This window comes from Haemaphysalis longicornis, unplaced genomic scaffold, assembly GCF_048455015.1.
Source record: "Haemaphysalis longicornis isolate Haplotype H1 unplaced genomic scaffold, Haemaphysalis longicornis Haplotype H1 scaffold_2, whole genome shotgun sequence".
NCBI classification, from domain to species: Eukaryota; Metazoa; Arthropoda; class Arachnida; order Ixodida; family Ixodidae; genus Haemaphysalis; species Haemaphysalis longicornis.
This window is the reverse complement of record NW_027526295.1, coordinates 265,486,330-265,498,838: the sequence shown is the minus strand read 5'-3', so window position 1 is coordinate 265,498,838 and position 12,509 is coordinate 265,486,330. Positions and strand designations below refer to the sequence as shown.

Below are 12,509 nucleotides of genomic sequence, written 5' to 3'. Positions count from 1 at the left end.
ATGCTTCAGCCAAATTTCTATTTTGGTGGAGCTTCAGGGTGCTACATGGTTCGCCACTTTCGCTATATATAATTTTTATTTTGAACGTTTTTTGCGGGACTAGTTTCGCTTATTCTTCGGTTTTTTGGGGAGGAGGTCTACAAGGTCCATATTTTTGATTCCAACAGATCATTGTTGTGAATTTTTTGTATTTGCCTTATTTTTTGTTTTTCAGAATTCTGTCTGACCAATTATATCAATTTACGCTATTATAACGATTAGAGGTGTCACTTCATCCAAATCTGCATTTTCATGGAAATGCAGTGTTACAGAGTTCACCATTTTCTCTATTTTAGATGCGATTGCATCTCATTCACTCGCCTTGTCCCTCCATACGGCGTTGTCCGTCCACACCCCTCCCCCTACACTATAAAAAAAAAACAATATTTAGCGGCGCCCGGGTTCGATCCTACGACCCTGTGGGCGGAACGCGAGGTACATGGTGCTCTTCCCACTGCGCCACAAAACCGAGACGGAATCAAATGCTACGAACGCGCCTTACATCCTTGACTCATTTAAACTACGTCAAGATGCTACTGATACAATGCATGATGGGGCAATGATTAACACTTGCAATAAAAGAAAAGAAGCTCCCACTTACAGCAATAATGATGGAGTAAAGGTCGTTACGACAGCAAAGCCCCAAGCATACCACTTAGAGAGATTGACCAAGATTGGCCAATAAAACATAATAATAATCATAAAACATAATAATTATACGCGTTCCCGACACGTTCACGCGATTTCAGAATCAATCCAACGGAAACACCAAGTGAACCCCACGATGCGTCGCATCTACACAGGGTTCCCCTCGTGGGGAGGTGGGCGCAATTTTTTTACTGGTATTTTAAACCTTTTTTGCGGGTCTTTTCATTAATTCTTTGGGTTTTTTCAGGGAAGGGAGATGTATCAGATGCATCTTTTTATTTTGTCCGATCATTTTCGTCAACTTTTGTCGATTTTTTTTCCTTTTTTTCAAAATTCTGTCCGACCAATTATTTTATTTACGCTGTTACAACAAAGCTGTTACTTATGCCAGGTCTGAAATTTTGTGGAGATACACTGCGTTACCCGGTCCTGGCCGGGGGGGTAATGCTACGCATTGAAATAGTAGCGATAAAGTTGACATGGTACATAGCCCGCGTTACACGCGATCTGGATTCTACCAACACTGGCACGCAGTTACAGTGTTGTGTGGCACACTGAAGAAAAAAAAAATGAAGGGAGCTCACACTAACGCGCAAGACTTGAAGTTAGCGAAGCCGTACGCAACCTTCACGACAATCCGATGGTGTAAGTCCACGATTGCAGCCGATTTGCTTCTTCTTCGCTGCCGCAGCGACCTTTACTCCATCTGTGTTGCTACAAGTGTGAGCTTCTTTCATTTTCTTTCTTTCATTTTTTTGGAAGTGATAATCATTGGACATCACCTTGGAGGGGCGTACGCTATGACGTGTCATTCTCCTTCAGAGCAAGTGTTCTCATGATTACGGCGAACGCTGTTTTTTTTTTTTTTTGACAATCTTGGCCAATATCCTTAGTGGGTATGCTTGGCTTGATGAGCGTGCGCCGGGCACACTGGGCGGTCACCGCGAGGTACGCACACACGAGCGCTTGGCATTCTCTTGGTCTTTACACTGCCGGGCGGTCGCCGCAATCTTGGCCAATCTCCCTAAGTGGGTATGCTTGGCTTGACAAAAGAACATTGCAGCAGCCACCCTAAAACACATGGTCTGGCAATGCCCCCATAAACCACAGGCCTTTATTAAGCAAGTAATACATATAAGAAGTAGTGAGCAGTAGGAGGCCGCATTGCTGAGCTCTCTTTCCGAGATACAAGCTGCTGTCATACAACTGACAGAGGACGTGTTCCTGACCACCATCTGATGGGAAGAAGACACCGGGCATTCCCGCGCGGTGCTTTCGTCTTCAAAGGGGTGACGATAAAGCCTGTTCTCTCTCTCTCTCTCCCTCCGCAGGGGATGCTCGGCGGTCATCGCGAGGCCCGCGCTCACGTGCGTGCGCTCGGGTTTTCCTTCGTATTTTTAACTGCGGACACGAAAAAATGCGATTTGCCAAACAGCTTCGCTGTTAAAAAAACAAACTCCGAGGACACCTGCGCACTTCTTAGGAGTTTGGAATGCAGACGCATTATTGTCCTAACGGTTGTCCTTTCGAACGCTGCACGGCGTTCTACGCAGCGCAGATTACCGTGGCTGGCTGGTGACTGCTGCGCCGCTGGGTGGAAGAAGCAGGAGTGGTCGAAGTTCGAAACTCGGTGCGAGGAGAAAGGCAGCAAAACAGATACAGATGCCGTCACTTTAATACAAGTATTCCCTAGCGCCAAACCAAAAAAATTCACGCATCTTCACGAAGAGAATCATGACGAGTGGGCGAAGCTCTGGGGATAATTCTTACCGTAAATCACCGGTGGCATTGCCCACTCGCGCATGGAAATGAGTGACAAGGCGTGTGTACAGTATATACAATTCCAATCCAATTCAATCTGATACAATTGAGTTTACTCCAATCCAATCCAATCCAATCAAATCCAATCCAATCCAATCCAAATCCAAGCCAATTCATTTCAATCCAATCCAATGATCCTCACGCATACCCAACACTGTGTACTCGGACGCCAAGCCCCGGACAGAGCAAGGTCCTAAGGTGCTTTGCCCCTAAAAAGTTTACTATTGAAAGCTTCATGCTTATGCCTTTCTACTGTGCAACAGTGACTTTTTGCAACCATGCCGGTCCCCACGAGATGAAGCTCGGCACTGTGCTACCAGTGTACTCGTAAGCAACAAACAGGCGATGATAGACATTTTCCTCCTGCATTCCAAATGGATATACGACATAAGAGGCACTAATTGTGCACAAGAAAGGTGTGCCACCTGCAAAACTGGTCTTTCCGGTGTCATACTCCATCATGAAATACAGGTCCTACCTGGTCTATCGTGTCATATGCATGGTTATAAAGCCCTATTCACATACGGTTATTACAGTGTGTGGCCACTGTGAATGCCGCTGAATGGTGAAACCTCGATCCTGAAAACCTTATTGAACCTCGGGCAAATATGTGAATAAACTCCTGTGCGCATAGCGCGCACGTACGAAAAAGAAAATCGAAACAAAGAAGAACATAGTCAGAAACATTGACAAACAGAAGTGGCGGCCCAGAAACAGATGTAATTAGCGCTTTCATGTTTCATCCTCGTTTCAACAAGTATGGCGGGAAAGTCTGTGAGGAGTAGCCAACGTGAGGGGTACCAGGTCGGCATCCTTCAGGATGCTTAAACGGGCGGACATCACAGGCTCCGATTTCGCCTGCTAATGCTTCCTGGTGAGCACGATGTTCTGCTTTGCAGGCAACAGGAAAATGTTAGAGCCAAAGCTCCTGAAGTCCACGTCCGAGGTCTTGCCAGGGGCACGGACGTTGATTCGCTGAAGGAGCCGCACGACCACGTAGAACATGTCCACGTGCGCCAGCTTCTGTCCAGGGCACGTCCGGGGTCCGAGACCGAAGGTGATCAGCGGCCCGATGTCCTGGCGCAGTTTTCCCGACACTGGATCCAGGAACCTCTCGGGCCGGAACTCTTCCGGTTCGTCCCAGAGCTTGGGATCACGGTTGACCCCGTAGATGTTGTACATGATGCCCGTGTCCTTGGGAATGGGAAGCTTGCCTGCGTCAATGGCGCGCGAATATTTAATATGTTGGCCTTACACTTGCGAGAAACAGGTGCAGCACCGAAAACGTGCTAACGTACTGCCTCGAAAGGACGGATTTTGTGCCCGTCCTCGGAGAGAGGGTCGGGTGGAGTTTTTTAAAGCAAAGCTTTCTACCTCTACCCGCCAACGGTTCCTTCGTGGTGTGCGGGTCAAGAAACTCCCAACGCGGCTGCGGAGGCGGAGGGCGGTTTTCACTCACGGAGCAGAGTGTAGATGGCACGGCGAATGGCTACCCAGCGTTCCCCGCACGCTGCTCACACCAGTGGGCGCATCGGCGGGACGACTTTGTCGTCTGCTTTAGCGACGGTTGTGTGAGGCCTGTTTTGGCGTAGCTTCGCGTCCATTGCGGGTTTCCTTTCCACGGTTTGATTAACTTGTTCAACAGCACCTCCTGGTTAACCCGGACCAGATAGAATTAAGTGGTCGTGAACAAATATACGTTAAGTGGTTTGCAGGGTGGGAAAACAAAATGTAGGGACCACATACAGACATCTGGCCGCTAGAGAAACGTTACCATTTGCGTACTGTTTGCCACGAATGAGACTCCGTTTTCAAAATTGGTGAATACCGATTCGGTTGTTTTTTAAGAGGTATTACGAAAGGGGAAAGGAGCAACTGGTTCTGATGAATATCGATTATAAAAGTTCCCTCAGCTTTCTCGCAACTCTCAAACATACTAAACTAGCTTAAATCGGTATAAACGGGAATCACTAAGCTCACATGAAGGATTGTTTCGGTGTCTGAACTCGTGTCGCGCGGTGGTGTAGCCCCGAGCTAGCACATCTGGATGGCTAGGTTCCGCTGCCTCACCCTTCGAAAGACGCTCCTCTCCGTTTTCCTTCTGCCACGGCCGGACTAGAGCGGTGGCGTCCACCGGTCGAGCCCGGTGGTGGCCGATGCTGCTGCGTTCGGGATGCCGCCCTCGCGAATTCCAGGTAACGGCTGGCAGAATCACTGGTTTCACTCTTTGTAGAGCCACGCCTGTGAATTCAACTGACGTCGCATGGGCAATTGTTGTGGGTGTCGTTTAAAGCTTTGCTTTCCAACCACCTTCACAGCGTGGGTTGGAGCCAATTTTTTTGTTTCATTTTAACACTGGCGTAGCTCCGGTTGCTCAGTTAGTGACACAATTCAATCAATCAATCAAGCGTGATAGAAAAAAAGGGATAGAGAGAGAAAAAAAAGATTGGGCTCCGAAAGCCGTTACACAACCAGGACTTTCAAAACTTCATAACTTTATAACTTCCATTTTGTAGCTGCCACTAGAACCTGCGGATCATTCACGCGCACGCGGGTATATTCCTATTGTACTCGGAAAAAATGCGAAAATTTCTTCGGTCACATTGCTTTGCCTAGCTCCTTTTTTATTGTTGCTTCCCATTGCCAACCGAAACATAAAGGCAGTGCGCCCATGATACTTGCTCTAAAAAATCAAAGGCCATTTCTTAAGAGAAAGATGATCAAAAAGCGAAGCTTTATGCCATGCAACTTAAGTTAGGTAAAAGTCCGCAATTCAAGCTGCTTCGACCGTTGTCGGATTGGTGCAGTTGGGTAGACGTCGGCTTCATAACGCGAGTGAGCCAGGTTCGATCCCGACCACAGGAAGCGTTTTTTTCGTCTTGAGGCGCTTGGTGTGCCTTCGCTTATCATCATAATCATCGTTGCGTGAAACATTGTGTAAAGTTGGCTTTCCTGCAGTTAGTTTTGCGGGACGAATGACGCTATCAATGAGTGCTAGGAAGCTTCGCGATATGCAGTCACAGCCTGCCCTCACCAACTTCGGTGTCCGTGGACGTGTTGTGCGGCAGGCCAAGAGGAGCCACTGGGTGAAGCCGCAGCGTCTCCAACAGGCAGGCCACGGTGAACGGGAGCTTCTCCCTGTCTGCATACACCGGCGGCCTGCTCCCTGCATGGAGGGTGAAGTGAGGGGTAAGGGGAGAGCGAATACTAATGGTTAGAGAGGTATACACGCAGCCTATCTGCACGGCAGCTGTCTTTGGTAGCTGTTCTTTCAGCAGTCAAGGACGCTTGACCGAGGACGCAGACTGCCACGCGCAAACGCAACCGGGAATCGATGCGAAATGGGAGCTAGAGCTCAGATGTAGAAAAACGTACCGTCGCCGTGCAAGTTGCACCTAATTAGTGTTTATAGTCTTACTCATGGTTATTATCCCTTATTCAAAAAGTGCCGGGAAGGGAATTTACAAAAACAATGAACTGAACAGTTGATTAATTGTGGGGTTTATCGTGCCGACGCTTCGCAGGCGATGAGGCGCGCCGTAGTAGAGGGCTACGGATTACTTTTTGACCACCTGGGGACCTTTAACGTGTGCCGAAATCTAGACCACACGGGCGTTTATGCTTTTCGCCTCCATTAGAAAAGCGACCACCATGGCCGGGAATCGAACCCGCGTCCTCGTGCTCAACAGCAGAACGCCTCAGTAACTGAGCCACCGCGGTGGGTCAATGAACTGAAGCGCGTGCACCTTTCCACCCGGGGGTCGAGCGCGGTTAAGACATACAACCGCATCTATATACAGTGGCGCCAACTGCAACGAGTAACCGAGTGACTGGAATATGAATATTTGTGCTGAGTGCTTTAGGCAAGGTCATTTAGGCTAGGAGCCCTGATGTCACAAGCTTTCGCTCGAAGTTCTGAAACTTGGTACTCCTTATTGCAGAATTTGTTGATAAAAAAGAAGGATGTGATGCACGTTCTTATAAAATTTTTAGTTTAGGCGTTCAAAAATCTTCCAACTAATGATTATTCCAGCAATGGTCTATAAGCTGGTTGGTTCACTTAGACATGTGAAAAGAACAGCATACGCAAGAACAGAAGAGAATTGAGTGCAAGGGATAGCCGCGGAGTCTTACTGCTCGAGATCTTGTTGCCTACAATGGTATTTTTGTAGAAATACCAGACTCTTGACGTAGGGCTGTTGTTGTATGTGTAGCTTTAGGTGCTTGTCTTCTCATGTAAGGTGAAGTAATGGTTGGACTTTGCAATGACGTGCACAAATAAAAAAAACATACTAGGACGCAAGCTGTTGAACTGTGTGTGTGGTCAGCCTGAAATCCCTCATTAAATGAAAAACATTTCTACGCAGACATTTCGTGATTTCTTCGGATATTAAGTTTGTGGAGGTTACGATCCCGCTTTCACAGCCACGCTTCACACTATAATATCAACGAACGCTGTTATTTTTAAGCTCGCAATTTCTGAACACCGTGTACAACTTGCTGAGAACACATAATCACATTTTACGCTTTCCGAAAAAGAAAAAGACACGAGAAAACCCACTCTAAATCAAAAAGCAAGAAATAAAAGCACCCAATATTGAAAATTTGCCACGCGAACCCCCGGTGCTAATTGTTTTGCGTTAAATGCAAGTATGTGAATCTTTTTCTTTTATGTTATCATCGCGGAGATGCAGATCTTGAGGCTTTCCTTACCGATGTTCTCCTCGATTTCTTGTTCAATCTTGGCCTGGATACCGGGCTCTTTAGCCATCCTCAAAAACATCCACTGGAGTTCTCCCGCCGATGTGTCTTTTGCAGCTGAAAAAGAACGAAAGGTCGAAGAAATTATCGTACCTCTAACTTGGCAACGCCTCCTGAGGCGGTTTAGATGTGCCTTCGAAGTTCGGCATTTGAGTACAAGAACATGACGAAGGCAGCAGCTTTTAAAGTACATATTTCTTTTGTATAAGAAAATGTCACCAAGCTGTTTTTTCATGCGAAAGCATTACCTGTCCCATTGCGAAACAAAATGGCCGGCGATTACAATACTCCCTAATGCAATATTTTTGGCACAGCTGTTTACCTGTTTTGACCGTGTAAAATCATCATCATCATCATCATCATCACCACCACCACCACCACCACCACAACCACCACCAGCCTATCTACGCCCACTGCAGGGCAAAGGCCTCTGTTATCCCGGTCCTGTGCTAACTGCGACCAATTTATCCCGGCAAACTTATTGATCTCATATGCCCATCTAACTTTTTGCCGCCGCCTGCCACGCTTGCCTTCTCTAGGGATTTACTCTGTTACCCTTAATGACCAACGGTTATCTTGCCTTCGCATTACATGCCCTGCCCACGTCCATTTCTTCTTCTTAATTTATACTGATATGTCCTTAACACGCGTTTGCTCCCTTACCCACTCGGCTCTCTTCTTGTCCCTTAATGTTACACCTATCATCTTACGTTCCATTGCTGGCTGAGTCGTCCTAAATTTGGGTTGAACCCTTTTAGTCCTCCAAGTTGATGCCCCTTAGGTGAGTATGGGTAAGATGCAGCTGTCGTGGACTTTCTTCTTTAGGGACAATGGTGGGATGCCATTCATTATCTGAGAATGCCTGCCGTATGCACTGCACCCCATTCTTATCCTTCTAATTATCTCTGCCTCATGGTTGGGATCCGGGGTCACAACTTGGCCTAAGTAGATATATTCGCTTACCACTTCCACTGCCTCTCCACCTATTTCAAACCGGTGTGCTGTCCCGAGGTTATTGATAATTATTTTAGTTTTCTGCATATTAATTTTCAGGCCCGTGGTTCTACTCTGTTTGTCCAGTGCGGAAAGCATGCTTTGCAATTCGTCCCCCGAGTTACTTAGCACAATATGTTGAGGCAAAGAATTTTAGACAGCCTTACTTGTATAATTACAGAAAACTTGTGTTTGCCGTGGCTGACGAAGCCCATGCACCGGTTGCCTCGCTCATTGTTGAGACCTCACTCGTAGTTCTGGTGTCGGCAGTGCGGAGCCTCTGCTCAGGCCGCTCGTTAGAGTGCAGCGGCTAACGGATCGCAGGAGCTGTTGCTTCACTCGCAGTTTAACAATAACTTCTGATTGCTGCCGTGCGCTGAGGCAGCACTCACTCGTGGGTTCTCTCAACGGCAGCTATGATGAGCCCCTGTGTCGGCGGCGCGACGTGCGTCTCAGGAAGGGACCGCGAACTGCGTCTTAGGAAGCGAACGCGCTGCTTTCGCCACGGCTTTCGCCACGGGTCGCGCTGTCGAGCGCTCCGTGAAGGTACAGCATACTGCCCCCTCCTCTCCCCAACCGCACACTTTCGGAAGGTGCTGGCTCGCGCCGCCATGGTGAACCGCCCTTCCCTCCCAATTTCTCGATAGTCTCCTCCTCTGCTTTCTTTCGCTCTTCCGACTTGCCATCGTTCGCTCGATGACACCGACGGCGATGCCCCTCAGCCCACGAACGGGCGCCACAGGGCCGTGCACTAAACAGCCCGCATGGGCGTCGGCCACGCATGGGAACGGCCACGCTACGTCACTAAATGCGGGGCATTCGCTGACGTAGCCTGGCCGTGCCGCGCGCGCGCCCGCCTACGCTACGTTGGGGCCTCCGACGTAGCGTAAGCGGGCGCCATTTCTAGGCACCCCCTACCTCTAAACGCACCATTTCTAAACGGGCCATTTCTAGGCGCGTTTAAACGCGACTAGAAATGGCCCCCTGGAAAGTGTTCCATCACACGAAGCGTTCTGTGGCACGGGGCGTTCGTGAGCCTTAATTCCTGGTATAAGGAACATGTGGCCGTCCACGCGAGTACTACGCCTCAAATGAAGATAGCGGAGAACGCTGCCGAACGAGCGAACTGACAAGCAGTGAAGGTAACATCGTCGCCAACTGTCCCATCACGCGGAGGCAGGAACGAGCAGTGGCGTAACACGTGGGATGCAGATCGAAGCCATTCGAAAGCGTTCAGGCGCGTCGAGAAGCAAGGCAAAGCACTTCGATAATACTGCGGAATGATTCATGTTTTCCCATTAACAGCACATATGTACTTTTTAGGTGTCCCCGGACTTTCTTAAATTACACAAAAAAAATTTATCTGTATTTTAACTGGTATCAAGCGTGGTCTTTTGTTAGTGCATGCATACAAGGGCGCGACTTGCTCTTTTTTCTGTAGTAATTAACCGAGATTTTAGGAAGCAAAAAAGCGCAACAATTACGGTATTTCACTTGACTGGACAAAATTCCTTATTACATTTTCTGCAATCACTCTTAGCCGCTGGTTCCGTTGAAACCCGCCTTCTTAGCCACTGTTTAGCCAGCCATCTTAACCTGTTTTAGCCACTGATTCCGGACTTGTGCGTTTGCTGGTGACATCATTAATAACTGTTCTCCGATTTCCTATGCCTAGAACTGCCAGCTTTCGTGAATAAGTGCACGAAATCGGAAACGAAAGTGCACGCTATCAGAATACGCCGGTCGCGAGTGAGCACGTTCCGCGTCCGTTTCTGCCGCGCCACTGACTCGTAACCAGCAGTAACCTGTGAGTGTTATTATACGCTATTATTGTGGATAGCTAATCTCACTTTTCGGTCTGAATTGCGCACTAGAACACTCAAAGGGGCAACAAATTCAGCCACTGAGCGACGTAATCTGCGTCGATTAGCGAAACAATCGGGCGCTGGCAAAGAGCCCTGCGGAAGCCGCAACACTTTCAGCAAAACTTGGCATTGAAAAAAATGGTGCGGGGTCCGTAACCGTGCGCTTAAACAACCATTCAGTGGCGTTTAGGGTAGACCCACAGTAGTAGTTACATCGTGATAGCAACGAGCACAGGAAACACGGTTAGGTAAACTTCCTCGACTCATCAAGGGACACTTTCTTATGCGACCTGTCGCGGTGGCTCAGTGGCTAAGGCGTTGTGCTGCTGAGCACGAGGTCGGGGGTTCGACTCCCGGCCGCGGCGGCCGCTTTTCTGATAAAGGCGAAGAGGAAAAACGCCCGTGTGTACGACATTTCGGCGCACGTTAAAGATCCCCAGGTGATCAAAATTAATCCGGAGCCCTCCACTACGGCGCGCCTCATCGCCTGCGTTGCGTCGGTGCGTTCAACCCTACAATACAATCAATCACTTTCTCATGCGAAAGTCGAACGTATTGCGGAGATTTATTGACAGTTCTGTGGCACGATTTGCTTGCCAAATGATAAACGAAGCTATAGGTGAATGAAGGGTTAAAAGTTGCTATCGGGGCGATACGCACATCCAAATTTTAAGACATCTCAAATTCAAATGCAGGCTTATAACGCGCCGAAGCTGCCCTTGGAAGTCTTCAGACTAATTTTTCCCTTTATACTCAACCTTTTTTGAAGTCATTCGATGATTCATGCAAAGCGTATCAACGGTGATCGTTTACAAGGAGGGCGACACTTTACTCACCCCCAAAGACATCCACGACGACTTGAACCATGTTGTTCTTAGTCAAGTATTCGGCGTCGCCCTTTTCTTCCTGGATGGCTTCTTCTCGGGCGGCCAGCATGGCGTGCGTGAAGTTTTCCGTTTTTCCTGCGGGGGCGGAATAAAATTGAGTCAATATGCGGACAGTAGCAAGTGCCGAAAACTGGAATCACGGCGTTGTCACGCGATGTGGACGTATACTTCCGTTCTGATTTGAAGCGAATGTGTGTGTGTCTGTATGTATGTCCTGTTTAATTATGCGCTACGATGAGTGTCATCTGAAATACCTTTCGATTTTGCTTCGAAACTTGCTCTCCGTGATCACCTCTACGTACAGGCTGTGGTGTAATCTCTGGTTGCTACTGTTTCTTGATTATTCTCGCATTTTCTGCCACACTGTGACAAATAGTTGGCAGTAGAATTCTATGTTCATTTTTTTTCTTACTCACTGTCATTATACTCAACACACAGAGTAGAAAGAACACCAACACACAGCGTGAAACCTAGTGTTGTGTGGAATTAACACACATCTGCAGCCTTTTCTAACCTGTCGAAATTCCCCTTTAATTTATATAACAACAACCAGCGCGCCCCTCAAAAAATTAGAACTGGCTTAGCTCGGCTACGCCAGGATATACGTAGGGTGAGTTAAGGTTCAACTGGTTATTCTTAGCTTTCCTGGTTGTATAGGATTAGCTGGATTATAGTGCTTACTGCTGCTTCAATGGTACACACATGGTATACGCATTATGTGACACATGTATATTTATCCAGCGGCTCCGGCGCGGCGTCACCAATCGCCCCAGAGCTAAGCTGGTTCCACAGGCGCACGCCAGTGTTGCTGCGACGCACGAGCCATCGGTTCCACACCCGGCCACCCCTCGCATGACCATCAAGTGGAGCGGGCCGCCACGTGCCGCGCTTGCGCATACCGGCTCTCCAGGAGCTACGGGAAACTGCTCAACCTCGGCTAGTGTAGCTCACTCTACAAAACAAAAAAACACTACTGATGGTCGAGCGGTCAAGTTTGCTATTTGGCCGAGTTCGCGAACTTGCTAGGCGAACTTGCTCGCCACTATGTATGTATGTGTTTTTTTGTGTATGTACGTATGTACGTATGTATGTATGTATGTATGTATGTATGTATGTATGTATGTATGTATGTATGTATGTATGTATGTATGTATGTATGTATGTATGTATGTATGTATGTATGTATGTATGTATGTATGTATGTATGTATGTATGTATGTATGTATGTATGTATGTATGTATGTATGTATGTATGTATGTATGTATGTGGACCCAGCCAGATATATACAAGGGTCAGGGACCCAGAGTAAAGGCAGCTTTATTGTCGTGCATCCCCTTTCAAGGGTCCCCATTCGACCAGGCACGCCTGTACCCGCTAATGAAACCGGGGAGGGTCTTCTATGCTGAATGATTTCTTGCAGGGGAATACGCTAACACCCATACAAATGCAGCCAACGGATTCTTGGGAAACCTGCACAGCGTTTTTACAACCTTC

The 12,509-nt window shown here is 48.0% G+C and overlaps 1 protein-coding gene across 4 annotated transcripts in view; it reads right to left on the bottom strand.

Annotated features, from left to right (window-relative positions):
• Positions 1-2,604: 2,604 nt before the first annotated feature.
• The window catches only part of LOC144170640 (steroid 17-alpha-hydroxylase/17,20 lyase-like), a 31,092-nt gene continuing 21,187 nt past the window's right edge, over positions 2,605-12,509 (bottom strand). For all 4 annotated transcript variants that reach the window (XM_077700569.1, XM_077700567.1, XM_077700566.1 and 1 more), the window contains exons 7-10: positions 10,964-11,089; positions 7,222-7,326; positions 5,543-5,674; positions 2,605-3,722 (exon numbers count right to left, since the gene is read on the bottom strand). In XM_077700569.1, coding sequence (XP_077556695.1) covers positions 3,370-3,722; positions 5,543-5,674; positions 7,222-7,326; positions 10,964-11,089 — 716 coding nt within the window. In that variant the 3' untranslated portion in view covers positions 2,605-3,369. The remainder of the gene's footprint in view (positions 3,723-5,542; positions 5,675-7,221; positions 7,327-10,963; positions 11,090-12,509) is intronic.